This window comes from Suricata suricatta, chromosome 2, assembly GCF_006229205.1.
Source record: "Suricata suricatta isolate VVHF042 chromosome 2, meerkat_22Aug2017_6uvM2_HiC, whole genome shotgun sequence".
NCBI lineage: Eukaryota > Metazoa > Chordata > Mammalia > Carnivora > Herpestidae > Suricata > Suricata suricatta.
Window position 1 is genome coordinate 140,775,191 of NC_043701.1, and position 22,269 is coordinate 140,797,459.

The 22,269-nt window shown below is 48.1% G+C and overlaps 1 protein-coding gene across 1 annotated transcript in view; it reads left to right on the forward strand.

Moving 5' to 3' along the window:
- SH2D4B (SH2 domain containing 4B) overlaps positions 1-22,269 on the forward strand; it is a 90,456-nt gene that overhangs the window by 41,342 nt on the left and 26,845 nt on the right. Inside the window, exons 4-6 of the mRNA XM_029915695.1 lie at positions 2,849-2,996; positions 17,645-17,861; positions 19,930-20,054. Coding sequence (XP_029771555.1) covers positions 2,849-2,996; positions 17,645-17,861; positions 19,930-20,054 — 490 coding nt within the window. The remainder of the gene's footprint in view (positions 1-2,848; positions 2,997-17,644; positions 17,862-19,929; positions 20,055-22,269) is intronic.

Here is a 22,269-nt window from a genome sequence, read left to right on the forward strand (position 1 = left end):
TGACTCCCTAAATGAGTCCTGGAGCCCCTGGGGGCATATGATTAACACCCTTCATGAAAAAGAGGGTGAGAGAGCACTGAGGGGGAGAAACAGAGGCTAGGGCTCATGCACGAGCTGGTCTGGACTTGGGGTATCTACCTACATTTCACTGCTGCCCCTACCAATCCTGGGAGGACTCTGTGGCCATTCCTGGGGGGAACCTGAGGGGGATGTTTGCAAAGAAGCCATTTCAAAGCATTGAATTCCTATGAAATGTGGGGTGCAGGCCAGGGGTTCTGCTTGCTAGGGTCTAAAAGCTGTTCTGCCTGCCCCCATCCCTGACTTCCGGTATGCTGGTGGTAAGACACCACCCAGGTAGGGTAATCTCAGAGAAAGGACTTCTAGATACATGAGCGTTCCTCAATAAAATGGCTGATTCCTTATCCACTCATCCCAGAGTGAAGCCCACCTTGCAAGGAAGTCCTGTCTATACACTCTGAGTCTCTGTCTAGTTATTTTCTCTCTTGAATATAAATAGACAGCCAGGAAACATCAGACATCTGAGGAAAGCCTCCAACACAAATGACAGGCGCCACATAAAACACTTGCAAGAGAACAAAAAGCAAAAATCAGAGGAAATAGATCTAAATCAGAATATGGGGGAGAAAAAGCTCTTACAGCCTCAGAGATGAAGTATTACACTCATAACAGAGATGAAACCAGGCCAGGATGCAATGATGGCAAAAGGAACAACCAAAGAATAAGACGAGGGCTTGGGAATTACAAATGTGTTGCTTGAAATAAAAAATGTCGTAGCCGATTTAGACAATAAAGTCAGTGAAATCAACCACGAAGTAGAACAGCAAAGACAGGAGACAGAAAATAAGAGAGAAATAATAAGTCACTGAGAGGATCAAGTCAAGGAGTTCAGCGTTTGACAAACAGGAGTTCTAGAAAGAAAACAGTGAGAGGAGAAGAAATTATCCAAGAAATTCTAAGCCAAGGTGTATTAGACTGGAAAGATCGGAGACTTCAGGCAGAAAGCTACCTGAGTGCCTGGCACAGTCAATGAAAGAAAGTTCCCACCAAGGCACATCATGTACCTATGTTCAGAATGTCAGCGATAAAGAGAGAAATTAATATCTCGTGCAGAAGATTGAGCATCCGTGTGGCAGTACTGGATGCTAGGAAGTAAAGAATTCCAAAGTATGCTTTAGGAAAATGATTTTTAAAAAATGTTTATTTTTGAGACAGAGAGAGACAGAGTGTGAACAAGGGAGGGCAGAGAGAGAGGGAGACACAGAATCTGAAACAGGCTCCAGGCTCTGAGCTGTCAGCACAGAACCTGATGTGGAGCTAGAACCTATGAACCATGAAATCATGACCTGAGCCAAAGTCGGATGCTCAACTGACTGAGCCACCCAGGTGCCCCTAGGAAAATGATTTAAAAAATTTTTTTTATTATTTTTGAGAAACAGAGAGAGACAGTGCGAGCAGGGGAGGGTCAGAGAGAGAGGGAGACACAGAATCCCAAGCAGGCTCCAGGCTCTGAGCTGTCAGCACACAGCTCGACACGGGGCTCAAACCCATGAACCGTGAGATCATGACCTGAGCTGAAGCTGGACTCTTTACTGACTGAGCCATCCAGGCGCCCTGGAAAATGATTTTTAATTAAATTCTATGCTCAGCCAAATGAGCACTTTTATCTGAGGGCAGCATATAGATGTTTTCAGCTAAGACTCAGTGAGACATACCCATGTTTCAGAGATTGTGTTAGAAAGCTAAAAAACGTGCTTCTTAGGATGGGTGAGAATAGTGGCCACTCTTGTCTTGCAATGAGCCCTATTTAGTCCGACGATTGATTTTACCACAGATAGCGATGTCGACATTGTGAGGATGCAGAGAGGGAACGTCTGAGTGTGTACCTGTGTGGGAAACATTAGTGCTAACAGGTCATGAACCAAAAAAGAAAGGCAGTAGTTTAATGTCTAGAGTTGACAAATCAAAATATTCGCCGCATGACGCGGACAGAGATGTAACCACGTGAAGGAGCAGCTACAATAACAGAATGGTGGCCTCTGGGGGCTGGGTAAGGGTTGGGTAGGTTGGGGTGAAGTGGTTTGGAGACTTGCTGGTTTTATTTTTTAATTTATTTTCTTTTAGTTTTTTAGTGTTTTAATTTATATTTGAGAGAGAGTGAGAGAGAGAGCGTGAGCTTGAGAGTGGGAGGGGCAGAGAGACAGAATCTGAAGAAGGCTCTAGGCTCAGAGCTGTGAGCTGTCAGCACAGAGCATGACACAGGGCTCGAACCTACAAGCAGTGGGATCATGACCTGTGCCAAAGTTGTATGCGTAACCGACTGAGCCACCCGGTGCCCTGACACTTCCTGGTGTTTAAAATGAGTCTTTGGCATAATGCGTGTTTGACCAAAGGTAGAGGAAAATACACACACAGGCACAGGCACACAGCCCTTTTGGAGATTAAAAAAAGGACAACAATTGCAGATGTGGGGCAAACCTGCTTGTCTTTGAAATATCTCATTCGGACAGAAGGTTAGGACATGATCATATTCTGCATCACCGGCCCCCAGAAGACTGGTACTTACCCTTTCTCCCCCAGAATGCAAGTGTGGGCAAGGATGGCCCAGCGTCCCCTTGTCTTTGCACAAACCTTTAGCGTCTACACATTGTTCCATGTGATTCTTACCGCAGCCTGGATTAGGCCGAACTATCGCCATTTGCTGCATCAGAGACGGAGCCTGCGCCGCCACCACCGGCGCACCCCACCCCGCGACGGCTCAGCCCTGCCCGCCGCACAGGGGCGCTTCTCTCTCGTGACCTCACGCCGTTCTGTCCCCATGATATTTTAGAGGAAAGAGGAAGAGGAGAGGAAGCGGGGAGAGGAGCAGATTCGCCTCCAGGAAGAGCAGAGGGCGAAGGAACTCTACTGGACCCTGAAGCAGGCCCAGCTGCAGAGCGCCGCCTGTGAGAAGGAGGAGCGGGAGTGGGAGGAGCAGCGTGAGTACTCGGGCCTGCCTCCCCACCCAGCGTCCTCCCACGTGTGTGGTGCTCCGTCTTCCTTCCGGTTCCCTCACGCGGCCCACAGGCCTTGACCCAGGGCCACCCATGCGCGCGGCCCTGCTGAGGACCCAGAGGATAAGGGCTCTGCCTATGGGGGAGATTTCTTACGCTAAAGTATAAAACCCTACCTTTACTGAGCTACCAGTAGGCCACTAGCTCTGTGCTAAGCCCTGGGCATCCAGAAATGAGGGTTCATGGTGCTTATCTTGGAGGGTCTCATGGACCAGATACACAAGCTATGGGGTTGGAGGGAGAAATTACCATGGACTGCTGGAATAGAGAGTGGCAATCCTGGGGGGCTGCCTGATGCAGCATTAGGACGTGAAGCTTGATGGGGGCACAGGAACAACTGAGGCAAAGAGGTGGGAGAGGGAGAGGGCGCTGGAGACGGAGGCCCCAGGGGGTGTGAAGGCTTGGTGACTGGCGTGTGGTGTGCTTAGGGAGGTGGAGATGTAGGGGGGGCTACAAAGCTTGGCGCATGTATGTGGAGAGAAGTTAGGCGGGAGAGGGAAGGTGGAACCGGATTTGCAGGGTGGTGTTTAATATGTGCTTGGGGTTCGTTTGAATCAGGTGTGGTGACACATGCAGATGTGGAGGTGGTGATCTTGCAGGAAGTTTTTACTTGCAGGGGCCGTGATAGGCCATGCAGGGCTGCATGGGGAAGCCCCCGGGGCCAGTCAGGAGGCGGTGGGAGCCAGGGGGACAGTGTGGGCCAGAGCCTTTGCTGTGCTTTGCTTGGAAGAGGTAGGGCAAGGCAGGGTAAGCAGGCTTAGGACTGGTAGGCCTGAATAATTTCTGCAGGCTCTGGGGCATAGGGGTTGGCTCTAGTTGTCTGATACCTGGCCCTGGGGTGACGGGGGCACGTGGATTGGACCCAGAGTGTAGGAACTGGAGAAAGGTAGTGGTTGGGATATGGGTTTTGGATTGGCTATTTACAAATGAAAGGCACACTTGCCTGTGAGCCCGTTAGGATCTTCGGGAAGTGGCCAGCTCTGGGAGGGGCGGTCTCTCTAGGCTCAGGCAGGTGTCCAAACATCAAAAATGATGGAAAATAAAAAGGCATGGTTCATGCAGGTGGGCAGTGGGAAACGTCAAAAAGTGAGTTTGGGAGTGAGAGAGAGGAGGAGACTGTTGCAGAGGTACACCTCAGAGAAGGCGGGAACCAGGGCCGCAGCAGGAGGAGCGGAGATGTAGGGTGACTTCTCCTCGCCAGTCCTCTGGTCCTACGCCTTTCTTGACCACATTCCCAGAGCCATTAAACAGACCTTCAAAAAGTTGAAATACAATTCATATAACGTAAAATTCACCCTTCTGAGGGCTACAGTTTAGTGGCTTTTAGTCTACTCACTACGTTGTGCTGCCATCACCACTGTTAGTTCTAGAACATTTCATCACTGCCAAGAGAAACTCTATACCCATTGGCTACTCCTTCTCTTGCCACGCCTCTGGAAAGCACCGATGTAATTTCTGTCCTTATGGATTTGCCTCTTATGGATATTTCATATAATTGAATCGTACATTAGGTGGCCTTTTGAGTCTGACTTCTTTCATTTAGCATGCTTTCAAGGTCCAGCCCTGTTATAAGCATGGGTCAGCACTTCATTCCTTTTTATGGTCGAGTAAAATTCTAATGTAGGCATGTACCACTTTGTTTGTTTATCCATTCATTAGCTGATGGATCTTTGGGTTGTTTCTACTTTTTAGCTATTATGAATAATGTTGCTCTGAGCATTGGTGGGTTTTTATGTGAACTTATTTTTCAGTTCTCTTGGGAGTAGAATTTCTAGGTCATATGGTAACTATATTTAACATTTGGAGTAACTGTCATTCTGTTTTCTGAAGTGACTGTTCCATTTTATATTTCCACAAGCAGTATATAGGAAGGTTCTAGTTTCTTCCCATCCTTGCCAATGCCTGGTAACTTTCGTCTTAAAAAAAATTTTTTTTAACGTTTATTCATGTTTTGAGAGACAGAGCACAAGCAGGGGAGGGGCGGAGAGCGAGGGAGACAAAGAATTGGAAGCAGGCTTCAGGGTCTGAGCTGTCAGCACAACACCCAACACGGCACTGGAGCCCACAAACCATGAGATCATGACTGAGCCAAAGTTGGCCGCTTACCCAACTGAGCCACCCAGGTACCCCTTGTCTTTTTGGTAATAGACATTCTAACGTGTGAGTTGGTATCTCATTGTGGTTTTGATTTGCATTTCCCTGGTGATTAATGATGATGAGCGCTTTTTCATATACCTGTTGGCCATCTGCATGTCTTTTTGATTAAATACCTGTTCAGGTCCTCTGCCCATTTTTAGATAAATATATATTTTTTAATATTTTATTTATTTTTAATACAGAGAGAGACAGAGCATGAGAGGGGGAGGGGCAGAGAGAGAAGGAGACACAGAACTGGAAGCAGGCTCCAGGCTCTGAGCTAGCTGTTAGCACAGAGCCTGACGCGGGGCTCGAACCCACGAATGTGAGATCTGACCTGAGCCGAAGCCGGAGGCTTAACCGACTGAGCCACCCAGGCGCCCCCTCTGCCCATTTTTAAATTGGGTTCTTTGTTTTTGGCTAGTTGAGTTGCATGGGTTCCTATATATTTTGGGTATTAGCCCCTTATTAGATATGTGGTTTACAAGGATTTTCGCCTGTTCCACAGGCTGCCTTTTAATTTTGTTGATGGTTTCTTTCACTGTGCGGAAGCTTTTTGATATGATATAGTGCCACCTGTTCACTTTTGCTTTTGGTGTCATATCCAAAATAGCATCGCCAAGACTAATGTCAAGGATATTTTATACTATGTTTTCTTCCAGGTGTTTTACAGTTGCAAGTCTTACATTTAAGCTTTTAATCCATTTTGAGGTGATTTTTGTGTATGCTATGAGATAGAGGCCCAATTTCATTCTTTTCCACGTAGCTGTCCACTCTTCCCTGAACCATTTATTGAAGAAATGATCCCTTCCCATTGTGGATTCTTAGTGCCTTTGTTGAAAATTAGTTGACTATATATGCTTAAGTTTATTTCTGAGATCTACATTCTTTTTCATTGGTCTGTGTGTCTGTTTTTATGTCTGTACTCGACTGTTTGGTTACCATGGCTTTGTAATATAATTTGAAATCATGACGTGAGATGCTTCTATCTTTGTCCTTCTTGCTTAAGATTGCCTTATCTATTCAGATCTTTTGTGGTTCCATACGAATTTTAGGATTATATTTTCTATTTGTGAAAAATGCCATTGGAATTTTGACAGAGACTGTATTGAATCTGTACATTGCTTTGAATAGTATATTTATTTTAGTAACATTAATTCTTCCAATCTATGAGCATATTTATTTGTATCTTTCCATTTAGTTGTATCTTCTTCTTCAATTTCTTTCATCAATGTCTTATAGTTTTTAGTGTACAGGTCTTTTGCCTCTTTGGTTAAGTATTTTATCCTTTTTTAGTTAACATACAGTGTAGTATTGGTTTCAGGTGTAGAATTTAGTGATTCATCAGTTACTACAACACCCAGTGCTCATGCCAACAAGTGCCCTCCATAATCCCCATTACCTATTTCACCCACCCTGATGCTGTTGTAAATGGGGTTGTTTTATTAATTTTTTTTCTTGTTCACTGTTAGTGTATAGAAACACAACTGATATTTGTACGTTGGTTTTGTATCCTACCATTTTAATTTGTTTATTAGTTCTAACAATTTTTGGATAAAATTATTAGGGTTTTCTATATGCAAGGTCATGCCCCCCCCCCCCGCAAACAGAGACAGTTTTACTTCTTCCTTTCTGAGTTGGATGCCTTTTATTATTTTTGTCTTGCCTAATTATTCAGGCTAGAACTTCCAACATTATGGTGAATAAAAGTGGTGACAGGCATTCTTGTCCTCTGATCTTAGAGCACAAACTTTCAACCTTACACTGTGGCTTACGAGGTTAGCTATGGGCTTGTCATATATGGCTTTTATTATGTGGTACGTTCTTTCTGTACCCAGTTTCTTGAGAGGGTTTATCATGAAAAGTTGCTGAGTTTTGTGAAATGCATTTTCTGCCGCCTATTGAGATGATCATATGACTCTTATTCTTCTTTTTGTTACTGTGACGTATCAGAGTTGTTGATTTGCCTCTGTTGAACCGTCCTTGCATCCCAGAATAAATCCCCCTTGATCATGATGTGTAGAGCTTTTGGAAAGGCCTCCTTGGGGGAAATGGCATTTGGTTTGGGAAAAGTGGAGAGGTAAAGAAGGCAGGGAAGGGCATCCCGGCAGAGGGAGCGGCATCGAGCAAAAGCAAGGTCATCATCGTGTGCGTAGGGCCTCGCACGTGTTCCGATTCAGCTGCAGCCTGGGGTTCCTGGTGAGCAATGATGAAAATGAGGCTAGAAAGGTAAGATGGGCAAGAGCTAAAGAACAACTCATTTAAATTCAGAATGGAAGCAGAGAGAGGAGAAACAAGAAGGCAGGACTAAGGTTTATACTGAAAATAGAGTGAGCAATTACAAGGTGAAGTCACGTGAGGCTGCTCTAGTGTGGCAGAAGGAAGAGACCTAGACTAGGATGCCCCAGCTCCGCCGCTGAGTAGTGTGACTGTGAGGGAGCCCATGCTCAGTGGTTCAGTTTTTTCTTGAACAGTGAGGGATCCATGTTGAATTGAAGCTTGTTGGGAGGGCAAAAGGAGAGGGAGGAAGTGTCACTCAGGAGTGTTCCTCTTCTTGCAGGGACATGATCAGGTGGACTGTTAAGGCCTGGGCTGGTGTTTCCTTAGAGATGGAGACAAGAGTCTCTGGCCCAGGTGCTGCCTGACTGCTAATTAATGTACTGTGTGGCAACGGAAAATGGAAAAACCTCCAACAGACAGAGGAAAGGTGATAATTCAGGTCCCATGATTTTGGTTTCCTATTTTATACTTTCTTAAAGAATGATGTGCTAAACTCTGGAGGCTGTCATTCAAAACCCAGCAAAGCCATTTTGCACTCAGTTAATTTAATATGAAAGATTATAGTGGGCCATTAATCGTCTGGGAGCAGCAGTTTTTGATAAAACACCTAAATTAAATTCTCTAAGTTAGAGGAAAAAAGGCATTGTTTCCTTTAGTGTCACTTGAATCCAAAGTTAGTTATTCAGTTCAAATAGCAGAGCAGGCTCTGGGCTCTGAGAAGCCTGAATGTTCCACGTAGAAATTCTTTTAATTATTTCTCAACTGTGAACCTGTAGGCATGTGGAGTTGGGGGATGTCTAGTTGCCCAGAGATTTGGAGACCAGGCAGCGTGACTTGGTAAATGATACTATTTCCAAAATTTGGAACTGTGTTCTTCTTAACCCGTCTCCTCCCTCCTTGGACTATGTGATTCTGGTGTGGCCCTTAACCCACAATCTGTGCTCTGCTTGGCTTCCTCCTTGCCCGGGTGTGTTCAGAGCTGAGGCAGAAAACATGTGCCCAGGCCCAGTATGGAATCCAATTATGTTGGTTCCGTTCTCTTTGCTCATAGAAAGGAGACCGCTCTGGAGTCTGGGATTCATGTGGGTGATTCTAAAATGCTGTGTGCTTGAGACAGGCAGAAGCTGAAAGGGTTTGTGGAGATGGGGTGGGGCTGGAAGGAAAAGATAACATTAAAGAAGGGCCTGTTCTATCCCCTCTTGGGATGGGAAACTGTGCAGTGTCTCTGGACATAACCAGTTTGAGATGTTCTTCATGCTCTGAGTGCCAAATGTTTTTGGTTTTACAACTCAGACTAATGCCAACCTGAGTCTCCACATGCCTGATTCATGTTCTGCTTGGAGTTCTCTCTCCTCTTGAATTGCTCAAGAATCCCTCGGGGCTTTCTGGTGTCCCAGAGCATAATCATTCCCAGGTTTACACTGGCCTTAAGGAACCCTTGAAGTTGCTCCTGGCGGCCACAGGGGGTCACTGCTGGCAGCCATTGAGAATTGTTAGCAGGATATGGTGGGCGGTGACCTCAGAAGACTTGGAGTCAGCGTAGGGAGAGATCTTCCCGTGACCACGTTTAGCTGTGGGTTTAGTTCACTTTCTTTCCCTAAGGCTCATCTCCCAGGGTTCATTGTTTTGGTGCCAAATCCATCCATTGCCCAGGTAATGGCTGCTCTCCCCAAGGGCCTCGGTGCCTATCCTTCAATATCTGGGCTGCCTGTACCCCTCCCTCCCATCCCTTGCACAAAGACAAGAGCTCCTGATCTACCCAGCCCCCAACCCTACACCAATTCCCCCCCTCCATCCCTTGTTGCCTTAAGTGGGATGGACCCTTTCTAAAGGAGGCATTCCAGTCCCCTCACCTCACAGCGAAGGCAGCAATGACAACAATGTGTAATCTTTCATGAACTTCTACGGTGTGACAGGAGCTGTCCAAGACCCTTGTATGTAGTATCTCGTTTCCCTCATTTACAAAGCAATCCTAGGAGGCCTCCATCTACAGATGAGGAAATAAGGTGTAGATATGGTAATTCAAGTTGTCCAATATCATGTGGAACAGAAAATGGAGAAGAAATTAAACACAGCTACCCACATATATAATTTAAATCTTTATGGGTGCATTTTCATATATTTTGCATATATACATAATTTCACATATACATACTATTTCATATACTATGATTTCATAATATATTTCTTATCTATGATATGAAATAGAATATGTCCCTAATTTTCAGGGACGTTATATTATTCATGCAAGGGGTTACGACAAATAGGTATTGCTTTGAAGCATTTGGTTTCTCTGTGAAGGTAACCAGATCATCTGAATTCTACAAAACACTGTGTCTTTTCTGTCTGGGCAGAGGTAGAGAACACCCAAGGAACCATGAGCAAGTTCTCCAGAGAGGGGTCTCATGATGAGCATCAACTAGTGATCTTCCAGAACCCCAGGCCCACTGCTCCTTTCCTCCTGGAATCCCATAGGCACCTCCACCTCAACACATCCACAGCTCAGTCCCCTACAATGCCCCATCCTGCTTTGTCACCTGGCCATCAAAGGCAGAAACTGGTGGTCATTCTGCACTCTCCTTTTTACTCGCTATCAGTCCCCGGAACTTTCCAGGTTGTAAGGATTCTACTTCTTTAATGTTCTTTGAATTTACACTCCTCCACCCCATTGTCCTGGGAGCATCTGAACTTTGGCCCCGTTGCCCTTCACCTATAGTTCCATTTTCCAAGCCTTCATTCTCGTTCCTGTTGGCTTCATTCCCAACCCTGCAGCCAAATCAGTCTTTGAAAAGTGCAAACAGCATCGTGCTTTCCTGCTAAAAAACATTTCGGTGGCTTCCAATTACCCTTTGGTAAAGCATTAAAATTAATTAGCCGGTATTTATTGGTCTCCTAAATGGCCCTTTCTGTTTCTGTACCCTCACCTCTTGCCTGGTCTATAAGATAGCTTCCCTCCAGGCATGCTGACCCCATTCCAGGAGGGAGGCCTGAGCTCTCTCTTGCCCCTGGGCCTCTGCCCCTGACCTTACTCTGCCCAGAATATATACCCTCTTCTTGGCCTGTATTGATTAAACCCCATGTATCCACCAGGCATCAGCTTAGAGGATTCTCTGCCTGGATAAGCTGCCCCTCCTTGGGCCCCACCCCCCCACAGGACCCTGTGCTCACCCCACCAAAGCTCCGTGGTTTGCTGGTGTGGTTCCCTTACTGGACAGTAAGCTCTCTGAGGGCAAAGACTACGTCTTGCTCATTGCTGTATCCATATCTCCTAGTATCAGCCTGGCAGCCATCTGTTGTGATGACCTTGTGAAAATTTTAGAAAAGGGCACTGCACTGACATCTGCCGGAAAATGGTTACATCTGTACGAATCTATAATGATCATGCAGAGACCGTCCCCTTCCCCCCTTCCCCCCTTCCCCCACCTCCTCCGCCTCCAGAGGTGCAGAGCCCTGCCTCTAACAGTGTTTCTGGAGCTATGTAACTGTTTCCAGATTCTGCCAGGAGGAAAAGCAGTTTTTGTTTCTGCTTAGGGTTTGAGAACTGAGCAGGAGCCTTGAGCACAGATAAGGACATGATTCCAGAACAGTCTGGCCGTTTGGGTAGCCTTTGGACAAAGGGTAATACTGTTACTATTTTTCCGTGGAGGGAAAATTAAGACCCAGAGAGATGAAAACTTGTCCCAGTCCAGATGGACAGTTAGGAGCAAAGCCAAGCAACTGCCCAGCTGTCTCCCCACCCCCATGTCCAGAGCAGCTGAAGTTTCCAAGTCTCATATGGCAGAGGATGGACCCCCAAAACTGTGGGACTCCTGGTTTCTTACTGAGCAGGAGGGTGCTAGGCTGGGTAGTACTAGAGAGTGATGTCTCAGTTTGGGGGAGGCAGCCCCAGGCCAGGTGGGTGCAGGTGCATCCCGGGGATAGGGGGTCAGAGCTGGAAGGGACCTTTCCCCTTATCTGTGTGCAAGAGCACTAAAGGTTAGAGGTAGGGATGAAGCTGGGTGTTCATCTAGCCAATGGCGACACTTAACTAGGCTCTGGCTGCTGCTGCTTCTTCTTCTTCTTCTTCTTCTTCTTCTTCTTCTTCTTCTTCTTCTTCATGTTTTTTATTTATTTTTGAGAGACAGAGAGAGACAGCATGAGCAGGGGAGGGTCAGAGAGAGAGGGAGATACAGAATCGGAAGCAGGCTCCAGACTCTGAGCTGTCAGCACAGAGCCTGACGTAGGGCTTGAACCTATGAACCGTGAGATCATGACCTGAGTCGAAGCTGGACACCTAACGGACTGAGCCACCCAGGCGCTCCGGCTCTGGCTTCTTAATTCCCGGCCCGATGCTCAGTGAGCCAGAATGGTACGGAATGTCCATTTAAAGAAATTGTGGTAAGATATATACCACCTTAACAGCTTTTAAGTGTACAGTTCAGTGGCATTGACTGCATTCATGTCGATGTGCTGCCATTACCACCCCCCGTTTCCAGAACTTTCTCATCTTCCCAAACTGAAACTCTGTCCCCATTAAACAGTAACTCACTGTCCCACTCTGTCCCCAACCTCTGGAAATCAGCATTCTCCTTTTTGCTGTGTATTTAACTATTGTAAATACCACAGGTGGAATATCAGTGGAGTCACATGATGTCCTTTTGTGTCTGGATTTTTCACTTAGCATAACGTCTTAAGTCTTCATCCACATTGTAAAATTAAAAAAAATTTTTTTAATGTTTTATTATTTATTTTTGAGAGAGAGAGAGAGACAGAGAGTGAGCAGAGGAGGGGCAGAGAGAGAGAGGGAGACACAGAACCAGAAACAGGCTCCAGGCTCTGAGCTGTTAGCACAGAGCCTGATGTGGGGCTCAAACCCATGACCTATGAGATCATGACCTGAGCTTAAGTCAGACGCTTAACTGACTGAACCACCCAGGTGCCCCAAGGAATACCCTTCTTTTTAAAGGTCTTTGTAAAGGGACACACACACACACACACACACACACACACACACACACCATACGTTGGTTATCTGTTTGTCCTTTAATGGACATTTGGGTTGTTTCCACCTTTTGGCTATTGTGAATCCTGCTTCTATGAATATTGCTATACAAAAATTTGTTCCAACCCCTACTTTCAATTCTTCTGGGTGTGTATCCGGAAGATCGTACCGTAACTGTGTGTTTAATTTTTCTGGACCTGCTATACCAGTTTGCACAGCAGCTGCTCTGTTTTCCGTTCCCACCAACAATGCACAGAGGTTCCACTTTCTCCATATTCTTGCCAACCCTTGTTTTCTTTCGTTTTTTTTTCTAATTAAAAAAATAAGAGCCATCCTGATGTGTGTGAAGTGGTGTCTTATTGTGATTAGCTATCGTTTTCTATCTCTGTTCAGCTTCTCTGAAGCCTGTCCTCCGTGTTTTCACGCTGTCCCAGCCATCCACACAGTGTGGCTGTGGCATTAGACTCAGTTTCAGAAGGAGAAAAGAGACCATGGACCTACCTTCGAAGTGGGAATGGCCATGGTCACCCTTTGCTCGTGTGCAGCACATGCCTCGTGGGGCCTGTTGGACAGGTCCGTGGGGTGTCATCTTGTGGGGGCCGTGGGCTGTGGGAGGAAGCAGCAGGCGTCTTGTGTGGTCTGCCAGGCCACAGGGAGAGTCTCATACTCGCCGGCTCAGGGCAAAAGATACCCGTGGCTGCTCTTAATGTGGCTGCTTCTAACGTGGCTCCTAATATCAGTTTTGGTTATTTTCACTGGGTTAGAAGAAAAAGACCCCATGTGTTCTGGCTGAGGGTTTCTGTACTAGGTTACTGGATACAGTCTGAATTCATTCCTGATTCTGAGAAGGAACTAAAGCAATCTGTCAGGAATTTAGGGCAATCTGCTTGACCCGGAGCGGACTCCCTGTGATCGACCAGCAAGGCTGCCCCCTCCTGGACTGGCCAGGAACTCGGTTTTGGACCTGGCAATATCCAAGCTGAAGATAATACACATTTTAACTAACACTTAACCGTCGTGCTTAATATGTACCTGACGTGGTTTTAAGTGGCTTACATTATTAGCGCTTTCTCGATCCTCATGACAACTTTATGAGGTAGGGACTGTTAGTATCTCCATTTCACTTATGAGGGAACGCAGGCCCAGGGCGATTAGGTTAACCTGTCCAGGGTCACGCAGCTGCTAAGTGGAGCTGGGGTCTCAGTCTAGGCAGCTTGGCTCCAGACTCAGGCCTCAGGAGATTCGAGGAAAGGATCAAAGCCAGGGGCCTGATTTAATAAGACATTGCTTCTCCAGGACACTTCATAGTTTAGAGTGCTTTTATGTGTTTCATTTACCCGCCATGACAACTCCGTGAAGCTGACATTTGTGTCCTTCTCATTTTGACAGAGGTGGAAACTGAGACCTAGGGGCGTTCAGGGATCTGCTTAGGGAAGCCGGATGGAGTGTGTAGAAAAGGGAACCGGCATGTGCCATTGGTGGAAATGTAAATGGGCGCAGCTGCCACAGGGAAGAGTATGAAGCTTCCTCAGATGCGTAAAAATAGAAATAGCCTACGATCTAGCAATCCCACTGCTGGGTATACATCTGAAGGAAATGAAACCAAGCTGTTGACGAGACACCTGCACTCACTCCCATGTTTATTGTGTCATTATTCACAATAGCCAAGTTATGGAAACGACCCAAGTGTCTGTCAATGGAAGAACGGATAAAGAACATGCATGTGTGTGTACATATGGACACAATGTGTACACACACACACACACACACACACACACACACACAGAAATATTACCCAGGAGAAAGATGGAAATCTTGCCATTTGCAACAACATGGTTGGAGCTTGAAGATAATATACTAAGAGAGATTAGTCAGAGACAGACAAATACTACATGATATCACTTATATATTGAGTCTAAAAAAGCGAAACTCCTAGAAACAACTGGAATGATGGTTACGGGGGGCTGGTTGGGAGGAGAGGTTGGTCCCCTCCCATGCGGGAGATGTTGGTCAAAGGGCACAAATGTGCAATTAGAAGATGAGAAAGTTCTGGAGATCTAGTGCACAGCACAGCGGCTCCAGCAAACGGCGCTAATATACATGAGAGCTGCTAAGAGACTAGATCTTAAGTGTTCTCACCACGAGAAAGAAATGACGATTGTAAGAGGTGATGGAGGTGTTTGCTAATGCTAGGATGGCAGTCATTTTACAATACATAAATGTGTCAAATCAACATGTTGTATGCCTTAAATTTACACATTGTTATATGTCAAGTCTACCTCAAAGAAAAAAAAAGAGTGTAAGGAGAGGGAAAAAAATGAAGAAAGCTGTTTTGGAGCCACACTTGACCCTGTGTGACACCATGTCGGTCCCTTTTCCGTAATCAGGGCTAGGCAGCAGGGTTGGCTTTGCCAAGGCCAAGGCAGAGCTCCCGCCTGCTTCCTGCTTGTGGCTTTGGCCACGTCCTCACCCTTGAGAGCCGTCAGTGCCTTGGCCTTTGTGCGCTGCTCCGGCTGCGTGTGCATCATGGTTGGTCAGAGCTGGCTGAGCACAGCCGAGCAGGACAGAGTCCGCAGAGCCCAGTGGATCCCACCACAGAATGAAGAGGGGCTCAGAAGAAAGAAAATGAGGCAGGTGGGACCCTTCTTAAGGGCGGGGGGGGGTTGTCCTTCATCCTGTGTGCAGTGGGAGCCCCCAAGGACTTTGAGGAAGAGAATGGCAGGCTTGAGCTGGCCTTTGGGAGGCTGGGTTTAGTCTCTGTGTGTCGAATGCCTCCAGGCCTCACCTGGCTGAGTTCCAAAAGCCGGTCTTCCTAGTTTGCCTATGACTTCCTTCTGAAATGTGTCTGTCACTGAGTGTCGCTGTCTCTAGTGGCTGCAAAGCCCACGCCTGGGCATCCTGGCCTTGTTTGACCCTACCATGGCAGTGCAAGGCAGGCCATGTCGTTCCTGGTATCCGGAACTTACAGATGAGCCAACTGGGCACCCAACCTAGGCTTCTCCCTGGGATGGCTTCTTTCTCTGGAAAACTCCTGTTGACCTTCCCAGATGCTTCCTCTCCTGTGAAAGCTGCTGTCCCCAAAACCCTGACAATACTTTCTTCATCCCAGACTTCACTGTGTTAGAGATATTTATCTTATTTTCCCAGGTAGCACCTTGAGGGAAGGGTCTGGTCTCCATTATGTCTGCACTGAGCTCAGAATTAAATCCTTAGTTAGGCACAGTCATCCCAGAGTAGGTATTGTCATGTTGACATATTGACATGTGTGTATTGTAGGCACTGGACTGTAGCCATGAGTAGAGCAGAGGAAATTCCCCACCTGCCCTGGTGGGACTCAGCCCACCGGATCCTCTGCCTGTGACCTCCCCTTCCATAAATACTTTCTGAGGGACATGCTTCATGCACCCTTCTGCAGATCTGGGGCAATGTTTTCTTTCAAGAAACGGTCTTTGACAACTTGAGAGACAACTTTAGAAGTGCTTCCTTTCAGGACAAGGGCGTATTTGCCTCGCGTCCTCCAAACACTAACAGAACACAGTTCTCTGATGTTGGCAGGTTGCATGTGTGGAATGGATTGGAACAGAAATAGATTATGGGTAAGATTTTACTCCAGGAGGGGAAGGTGACCTTCTCGGGTCCATTCAGCCACCAGTCACGCACAGGCAGGACACGGCCAGCCCCAAGAGTTCTCTGCAAAAAGAACTAGAGTTTAGAGGCAGACATGGGCCTGATGAGATACATTCAGACTATGAAAGAATTGGTTTGAATTCTAGACCTTGCCCCCAACCGGTTTTGTTCCCTCTCTTGGCATCTTCCCAGCTCCAGGACTCCATTGTGAGAGTTAGAGCAGCAGCACACAAATGTCTTCCCAAGGCCACTCGGCTGAGACAGGGCCCTGCCTGGAGAAATGCAAAAGCCTGGAAGGCTGGAGAGAGGGACATCTGGGAATGACAGAGCTCCCAAAGGATCCTCTCCCTCCAACACACTCACCCAAAGCTGTCAAGGCCACGGCCAACCAGAGAAAGGGCACCAGGACCAGGGCCCCAGTGTTTCCAACAGCTCACCCTGTGGGAGCAGCAAGGCTGGTTCCTGGCTTGGCCACTCACCCAGCCGGGCAAGTTACTGTCCTTCCTTGTGCTCAGTTTCCACATGAGCCACATGAGGACGTTGGACTGGATAAATACTCTTTTGGCTTTTTGTGGGAAGGAGCAGGGACTCTGGTATCAGGCACACCTGGTTTTCAAATGAAGGCAGTTGTGGGGGCTCTAGGTGGCAGAAAGAGCTGCATGGATTTTAGAGCCAGCCAGCCACACTTGGGTCCCAACCCTGGCTCTGCCCCTTGTTAGCTGGTTATCTTTGATCAAGTTATGTGACCTTTTGGAGGCTGGGTTTATTTTATTTCTTTTTTAATGTTTGTTTATTTTTGAGAGACAGAGAGAGATAGAGCATGAGCAGGGGAAGGACAGAGAGAGAGGGAGACACAGAATCCCAAGCAGGCTCCAGGCTCTGAGCCATCAGCACAGAGCCTGATGCGGGGCTCAAACTCATGAACCGCGAGATCATGACATGAGCTGAAGTCGACTGCTAAACTGACTGAGCCACCCAGGTGCCCTGGAGGCTGGGTTTCTGATGTAGAAAGAGTGATGGGCCTTTTTCCCTGGGTGGCTGGGGGAGGGATCTATAATGTGATATTGCATGCAAAAAATAGAAACCTGGGCTTGGCATGGAGAAAACTACAATCAGTGTGGGTGATGGCAGTGGCATTTGGAGATGCTGATCACCTTGACAGGTGCCCTTGAGGCTGAGCAGGTGGGCACATGGTTTGAGAAGCTGCTCTATGCAGGGTACTCCCAGAAGGAAATACATAGAGAGAGGTATATTTCCTTCCAAAGGTTGCTTGCTCATTCTGCAATAGAGCTATAGGAACAGGCAAATGACCCTAAACTGTCATGAGTGTTTCTACCTCCACAGAGACAGGCAAGCTCCGGGCTGCTGGCCAGGGCTGGGCCTGCCCTGCCGTTCCTGAGCTCTGAGCCTCCATGCAGCCCATGTGGGTGAATCCAGGTGAATCATGGGACGCTGGGTGACTCCCAGGGCTCTGTGGGCCAGTCCTGACTTGCTCAGTGTACAGCCTGGGCTGTGGGGCTGGGTAAACATGCTCTCTACCCCTTTCCAGTGCGCCGGTCCAAAGTCGCTGACGAAGAGAGGAGCCGCCGAGCCCAGCGCGCCAGGGATGAGTACCGGCGCCACTCACTCCGAGCCATCCAGAAGGGCACTGTTGCTGGCCTCAGTTCCATGTTCCGAGAGCTTGGCCAGAGCCATGAGCAGGAGGCCAGACTTTACCACCCGCTTCCCAGCCCAGGGCCACCACCACCCCTCGCTGTACCTGTCAGGTGGGTCTGGGGGACTCTGCAAATGCAGCCCTGGCTCTGCTCCAACTGCTGTGAAATTTGGAGCTAGCCATCTCCCCACCGTGGGCCTTAGTGTTCCAGTCTGTATAATGGGGCAGGAAGGGATGGTGAGGAGTCTGGTTGGAGATTTCTAATAGTCCTGGAGTTCTAAGAGTCGTATTGGGTCTAGGATTCCTTTGAGAATCTAAAGAAAGCTGTGTACAGTCTTCCTTCCAAAATGTGCATGTGAACACACCCCAAAATGTCTGCATATACTTTCAAGCTCTTCAAGGTCCACAGATCCCAGGTTAAGAACTTGTAATCTAAGACCTCATGTGGGTTACATGTGGTCCAGCAGCTTGGAAACCAGCGTTGGCTGCTATTTCTATCCACAGGTAGTGCTGGTGCATCCTGGGTTCTGATAGCAGGTTTGCAGGGGAGTGTGGTTGAGTGCAGGAGGGTCGTCTCCGAGTGCTTTGGCAAGGACATCTTAGGTGACTGCCCATGATTGCCGGGACCTGCGGTCAAGAGGTTGCCCGAAGCCTCTCCTTAGACCAGCCCCAAGGTTGGTCCCCCACACCTCCATCATTGCTGAGCCAACTACTGCCCCAGCAAGGGTGGACAGTGAGTGCTTGCTGCTTCTCTGAGCCACCGTTCATCCGCAGGACAGTCCACTCACTCCCAAATGATGGTGGCTTGTCTGAGTTTTGCTTTAATTGGGATTTTGGATTATTCATAACCCCTTCTCTGTCTCTCTGTAGTCTAGGGATTGCTGACCTTGTCTGCATTCCTTCCTCGCTTCCTTCCTTCCTCCTACCCTTTGTTCCTTTGTTCCTTCCTTCCTCCCTCCCTTTCTTCCTTCGTTCCTTGTCATTGATGATTCACAAACCAGGAAGTTTAAAGAGAAATATGGAAAGAAGACTGACCTCCATTCCTGCCTCCTCTCCTTGGCTTTCCCTTGCCACGTAGGTGGGCTCCCCGTTCTGAGTTCGCGTGTGCCCACCCAGTTCCTTTGTGTAGTCACCGACATGAAAAGTCATAGCCCGGTCTTTTTTAATTTTTTGAATAAATAAAAGGTTGCATACTATACACATGGCTCTACTTTTTGTATCAATTCTTAGCTATTCTTTTATTTTTATTTAGTTTTTAAAAAATATTCTATTTTTAAGTAATCTCTACACCCAACATGGGGCTCAAACTCACAACTTGGAGATCAAGAGTTGCATGCTCCACTGACTGAGCCATCCAGCGCCTTTATTTAGTTTTCTTTTCTTTTTTTTCCTTTGGAGTGAGAGAGAAAGAGAGAGAGGGCGTGATGAAGGGACACAGAGAGAGAGAGAGAGGGAGGGAGAGAATCCCAAGTAGGCTCCACTCTGTCAGCGCAGAGTTCAATGTGGGGCTTGATCCTGTGACCCTGGGATCATGATCTGAGCCAAAATCAAGGGTTGGACTCTTAACCCACTGAGCCACCCAGGTGCCTCCTAGTTTCCCTTTTTACAGTTACATTGTATTCCATTCCATAGATGTGCTAGAAGTTAATGATCAAAAACTACTAGTGGGTATTAGAGCTGTTTGAAATCGTTGGGTACTACCAACAGTGCCCTCAGAGAACGGCCTTAGAGACGCTCACCTGACACGCGGCCACCGCATGGAGGCCAGCGAGCGGCCTCTCGGGTGCCTGGGCCGGCTGCTCCTGTTACAGGAGGATTTTCCTTCATGGGCACCGATGTTTATGCCCTGTGATTCTAGAGGGGAAAATGCCTTTTCCTTCCCTCAGAGTCTCCTCCTGTCCTCTTTTCCATTCCCACCTGTGTGGCTTTTTACGAAGCAAGTGATAACCGTTCTCTTTGGGGAAAAAGAACAGCTGGTACGTTATAATCTGCAAAGCGCCTTCAAGCACCTGGACTCATTTAATTGTCTCCACAGGCCTGAGTGTGGGCATCGTGCTTGTTCATCCTCCTAGTGGCCTTCCCTCCTCTCCCCTTCTCTCCCCTCCTCCTCCTTCCCCTCCCACCTCCTGTCCCCTCCCCCTCCCTCCTGACTTTCCACATCCCTGCTCTCCTCTCAGCAGGACTTGGGCGCGCCCACTGAGGCCTGTCTCCAGGGAAGTCATAGTCCGCTGGTTTAAGGAGGAGCAGCTGCCCCGCCGGGCTGGCTTTGAGAGGAACACCAGATCCATCGCCCCCTGGTTCCACGGTAGGATGGCTTCCCGGGTCCCTGGGGTGGATGATTTCCATGTGTCCGCCTCTCTGGGGTTGGCAGGAGGTCCTGAAGGACTGCGGTCCTCGGGGCTAGTGGAGGACTTTGGACTCTGCTGTCCCCACAAAGACTGGCTAGCCTCCCAGGGTTAAGCGTTGGCTCTCCTGCGTCACCTGTGGGGGGAGGGGAGTGGAGAGAGGTCCCGTGGCTGTCCTCTGGAATGTGCTGAGTTCAAGGCACGCATTGTGATTTCCCCAGGGCCTGAGCAGAATCATTGAGTGGCCTTCATCAAGGCCCTTAGGGACCAAGGCAGACATCTCCGAGCAGAAGTCAGGCACACTGGAGGCACCAGGGATTAGAACGTGCATTCCCCTCTCTCTGCTGGGGACGGATGACACGATCTTGCTCACCGCTTTCACTCAAAGACTCCTGAACCATCAGGGGCTCCTCGAAGGTGTCCTCTCTACACACCCAAGACAGTGAGCCCTCAGGGCACCGTGAGCTCCTGGGAGGCAGGGCCCACATCTCATTGTCTAAGCCTGCATCCCGGATCCCCACCAGAGGCTGGCACACAGCAGGCTCTGAACACGTACTTGTTGATGAGATGACACAATGGCTGAATGAGGAGGTCAGAGTCACCCAAACATAGAACATGAGAGCTGGAAGCCTCCCTGGAAGTATCTAATTCCTCACTTTACAGATAAGGAAACAGATACAAATCAGGGAGAAAGTTTGCATAATGTCACCAAGAGACTTGTAAAGTTCAAGAATACCCCTCAAGCTCATGACCCCTGTCCAGTTATCTGAACCTGTAGAGGCCTCAAACAGGGAAACAGGATTGTGATTTCAGCAGAGATTTGCTACAGTGAAATTGGAGGCTACTGGCCATCTGACTCCTCTGCATCAGTTAGCTATTGCTACATAACAAATCACCCCAAAACTCAGTAAACACCCCAAACAAATAAGTGTTTATTATTTATTCATAAATTTAAAAAATGTTTATTTACTTTTGAGAGATAGAGCACATGAGTGGTGGAGGGACAGAGGGGGGCGCGGGAGACACAGAATTGGAAGCAGGCTCCAGGCTCCGAGCTGTCAGCACAGAGCCTGATGTGGGCTGCAACCCACAAGCCATGGGATCATGACCTGAGCTAAAGTCAGATGCTTAACCTACTGAGCCAACCAGGGCGCCCTCAATTTATTCATAAGTTTCTGAATCAACTAGGCAGTTCTTCTGGAATGGGCCAGGCTCAGACAATCTGAGCTGAACTTGCTTATTTGTCCCCAGACATCAGGCTATTCTCCTGGGGGCTGGCTTCTCCAGGATAGACTTGACCAATACATCTCCTCTCTGCTCCTTATGGTCTCTTATTCTCCAGCAGCCTGGCCAGACCATCAGGTTTCTCTGGATAAGTTGTCACTTGGCCTTGCTCCCTGAGTCTTCCGTCCCTCATCAGCACTGAGCCAGGGTTTGCCTGAGGGCTCCTCTGGTCAGAATTGATCTCCCCTGCCACAGTTAGCATCCCTCGGACCTCTACCTGCCGTTGGTGCACTTCTGCCTACTTCCTGGGGGCATGGCCAGCCTCCACCTTGGCCTTGCCATGTGAACTACCTACCTGCTTCCTGGCCAGCTTCCGTGTGTTCTCAATTCCATCTGGATATAGAGATGACCCCAGTGTCATGATGGACACTAGAGACCATGGGCCCCTAAGGGCTACTAGGGAGGCCCTCACAGGCTGCCCTTCGGTGTGGCTCTGGCTCTAGGACCGGCAGCTGGAGTGAAATCATGCAGACATCATGCAAGGGTGAGCAAGGCCATGCACGCCTTCATCTCCACTGCAAGAGCCCTGAGATTGTGAACTCCTAAATGTAGGCAGTAGCAGCATTACTGATGGGGTGACTTGTAGCATTGTCCAGGGACTGCCCCAGGTCATAGAGGTCACAGTGGCACCATCCAGTTCGTGCAAGAGTATCTTCACTGGCCTGCCTGTTTCACTCCGGCCACTCTATGGTTTATCATTCACACAGCATCCTGAGAATATCTGAAATTGAAGTCAGATCCTGTCACTCCCCTGCTTAATACCCACTGCTCACTTCCCTTTATACTGGTAATGAACTTCAAACCTCATGCTGGGGCCCCAGATGGTGGGTTTTGCTTCCTGCTTCAGTCTCATACCTCAATTCTCCCCTTGTCCACCTTGCTTCCACAGCT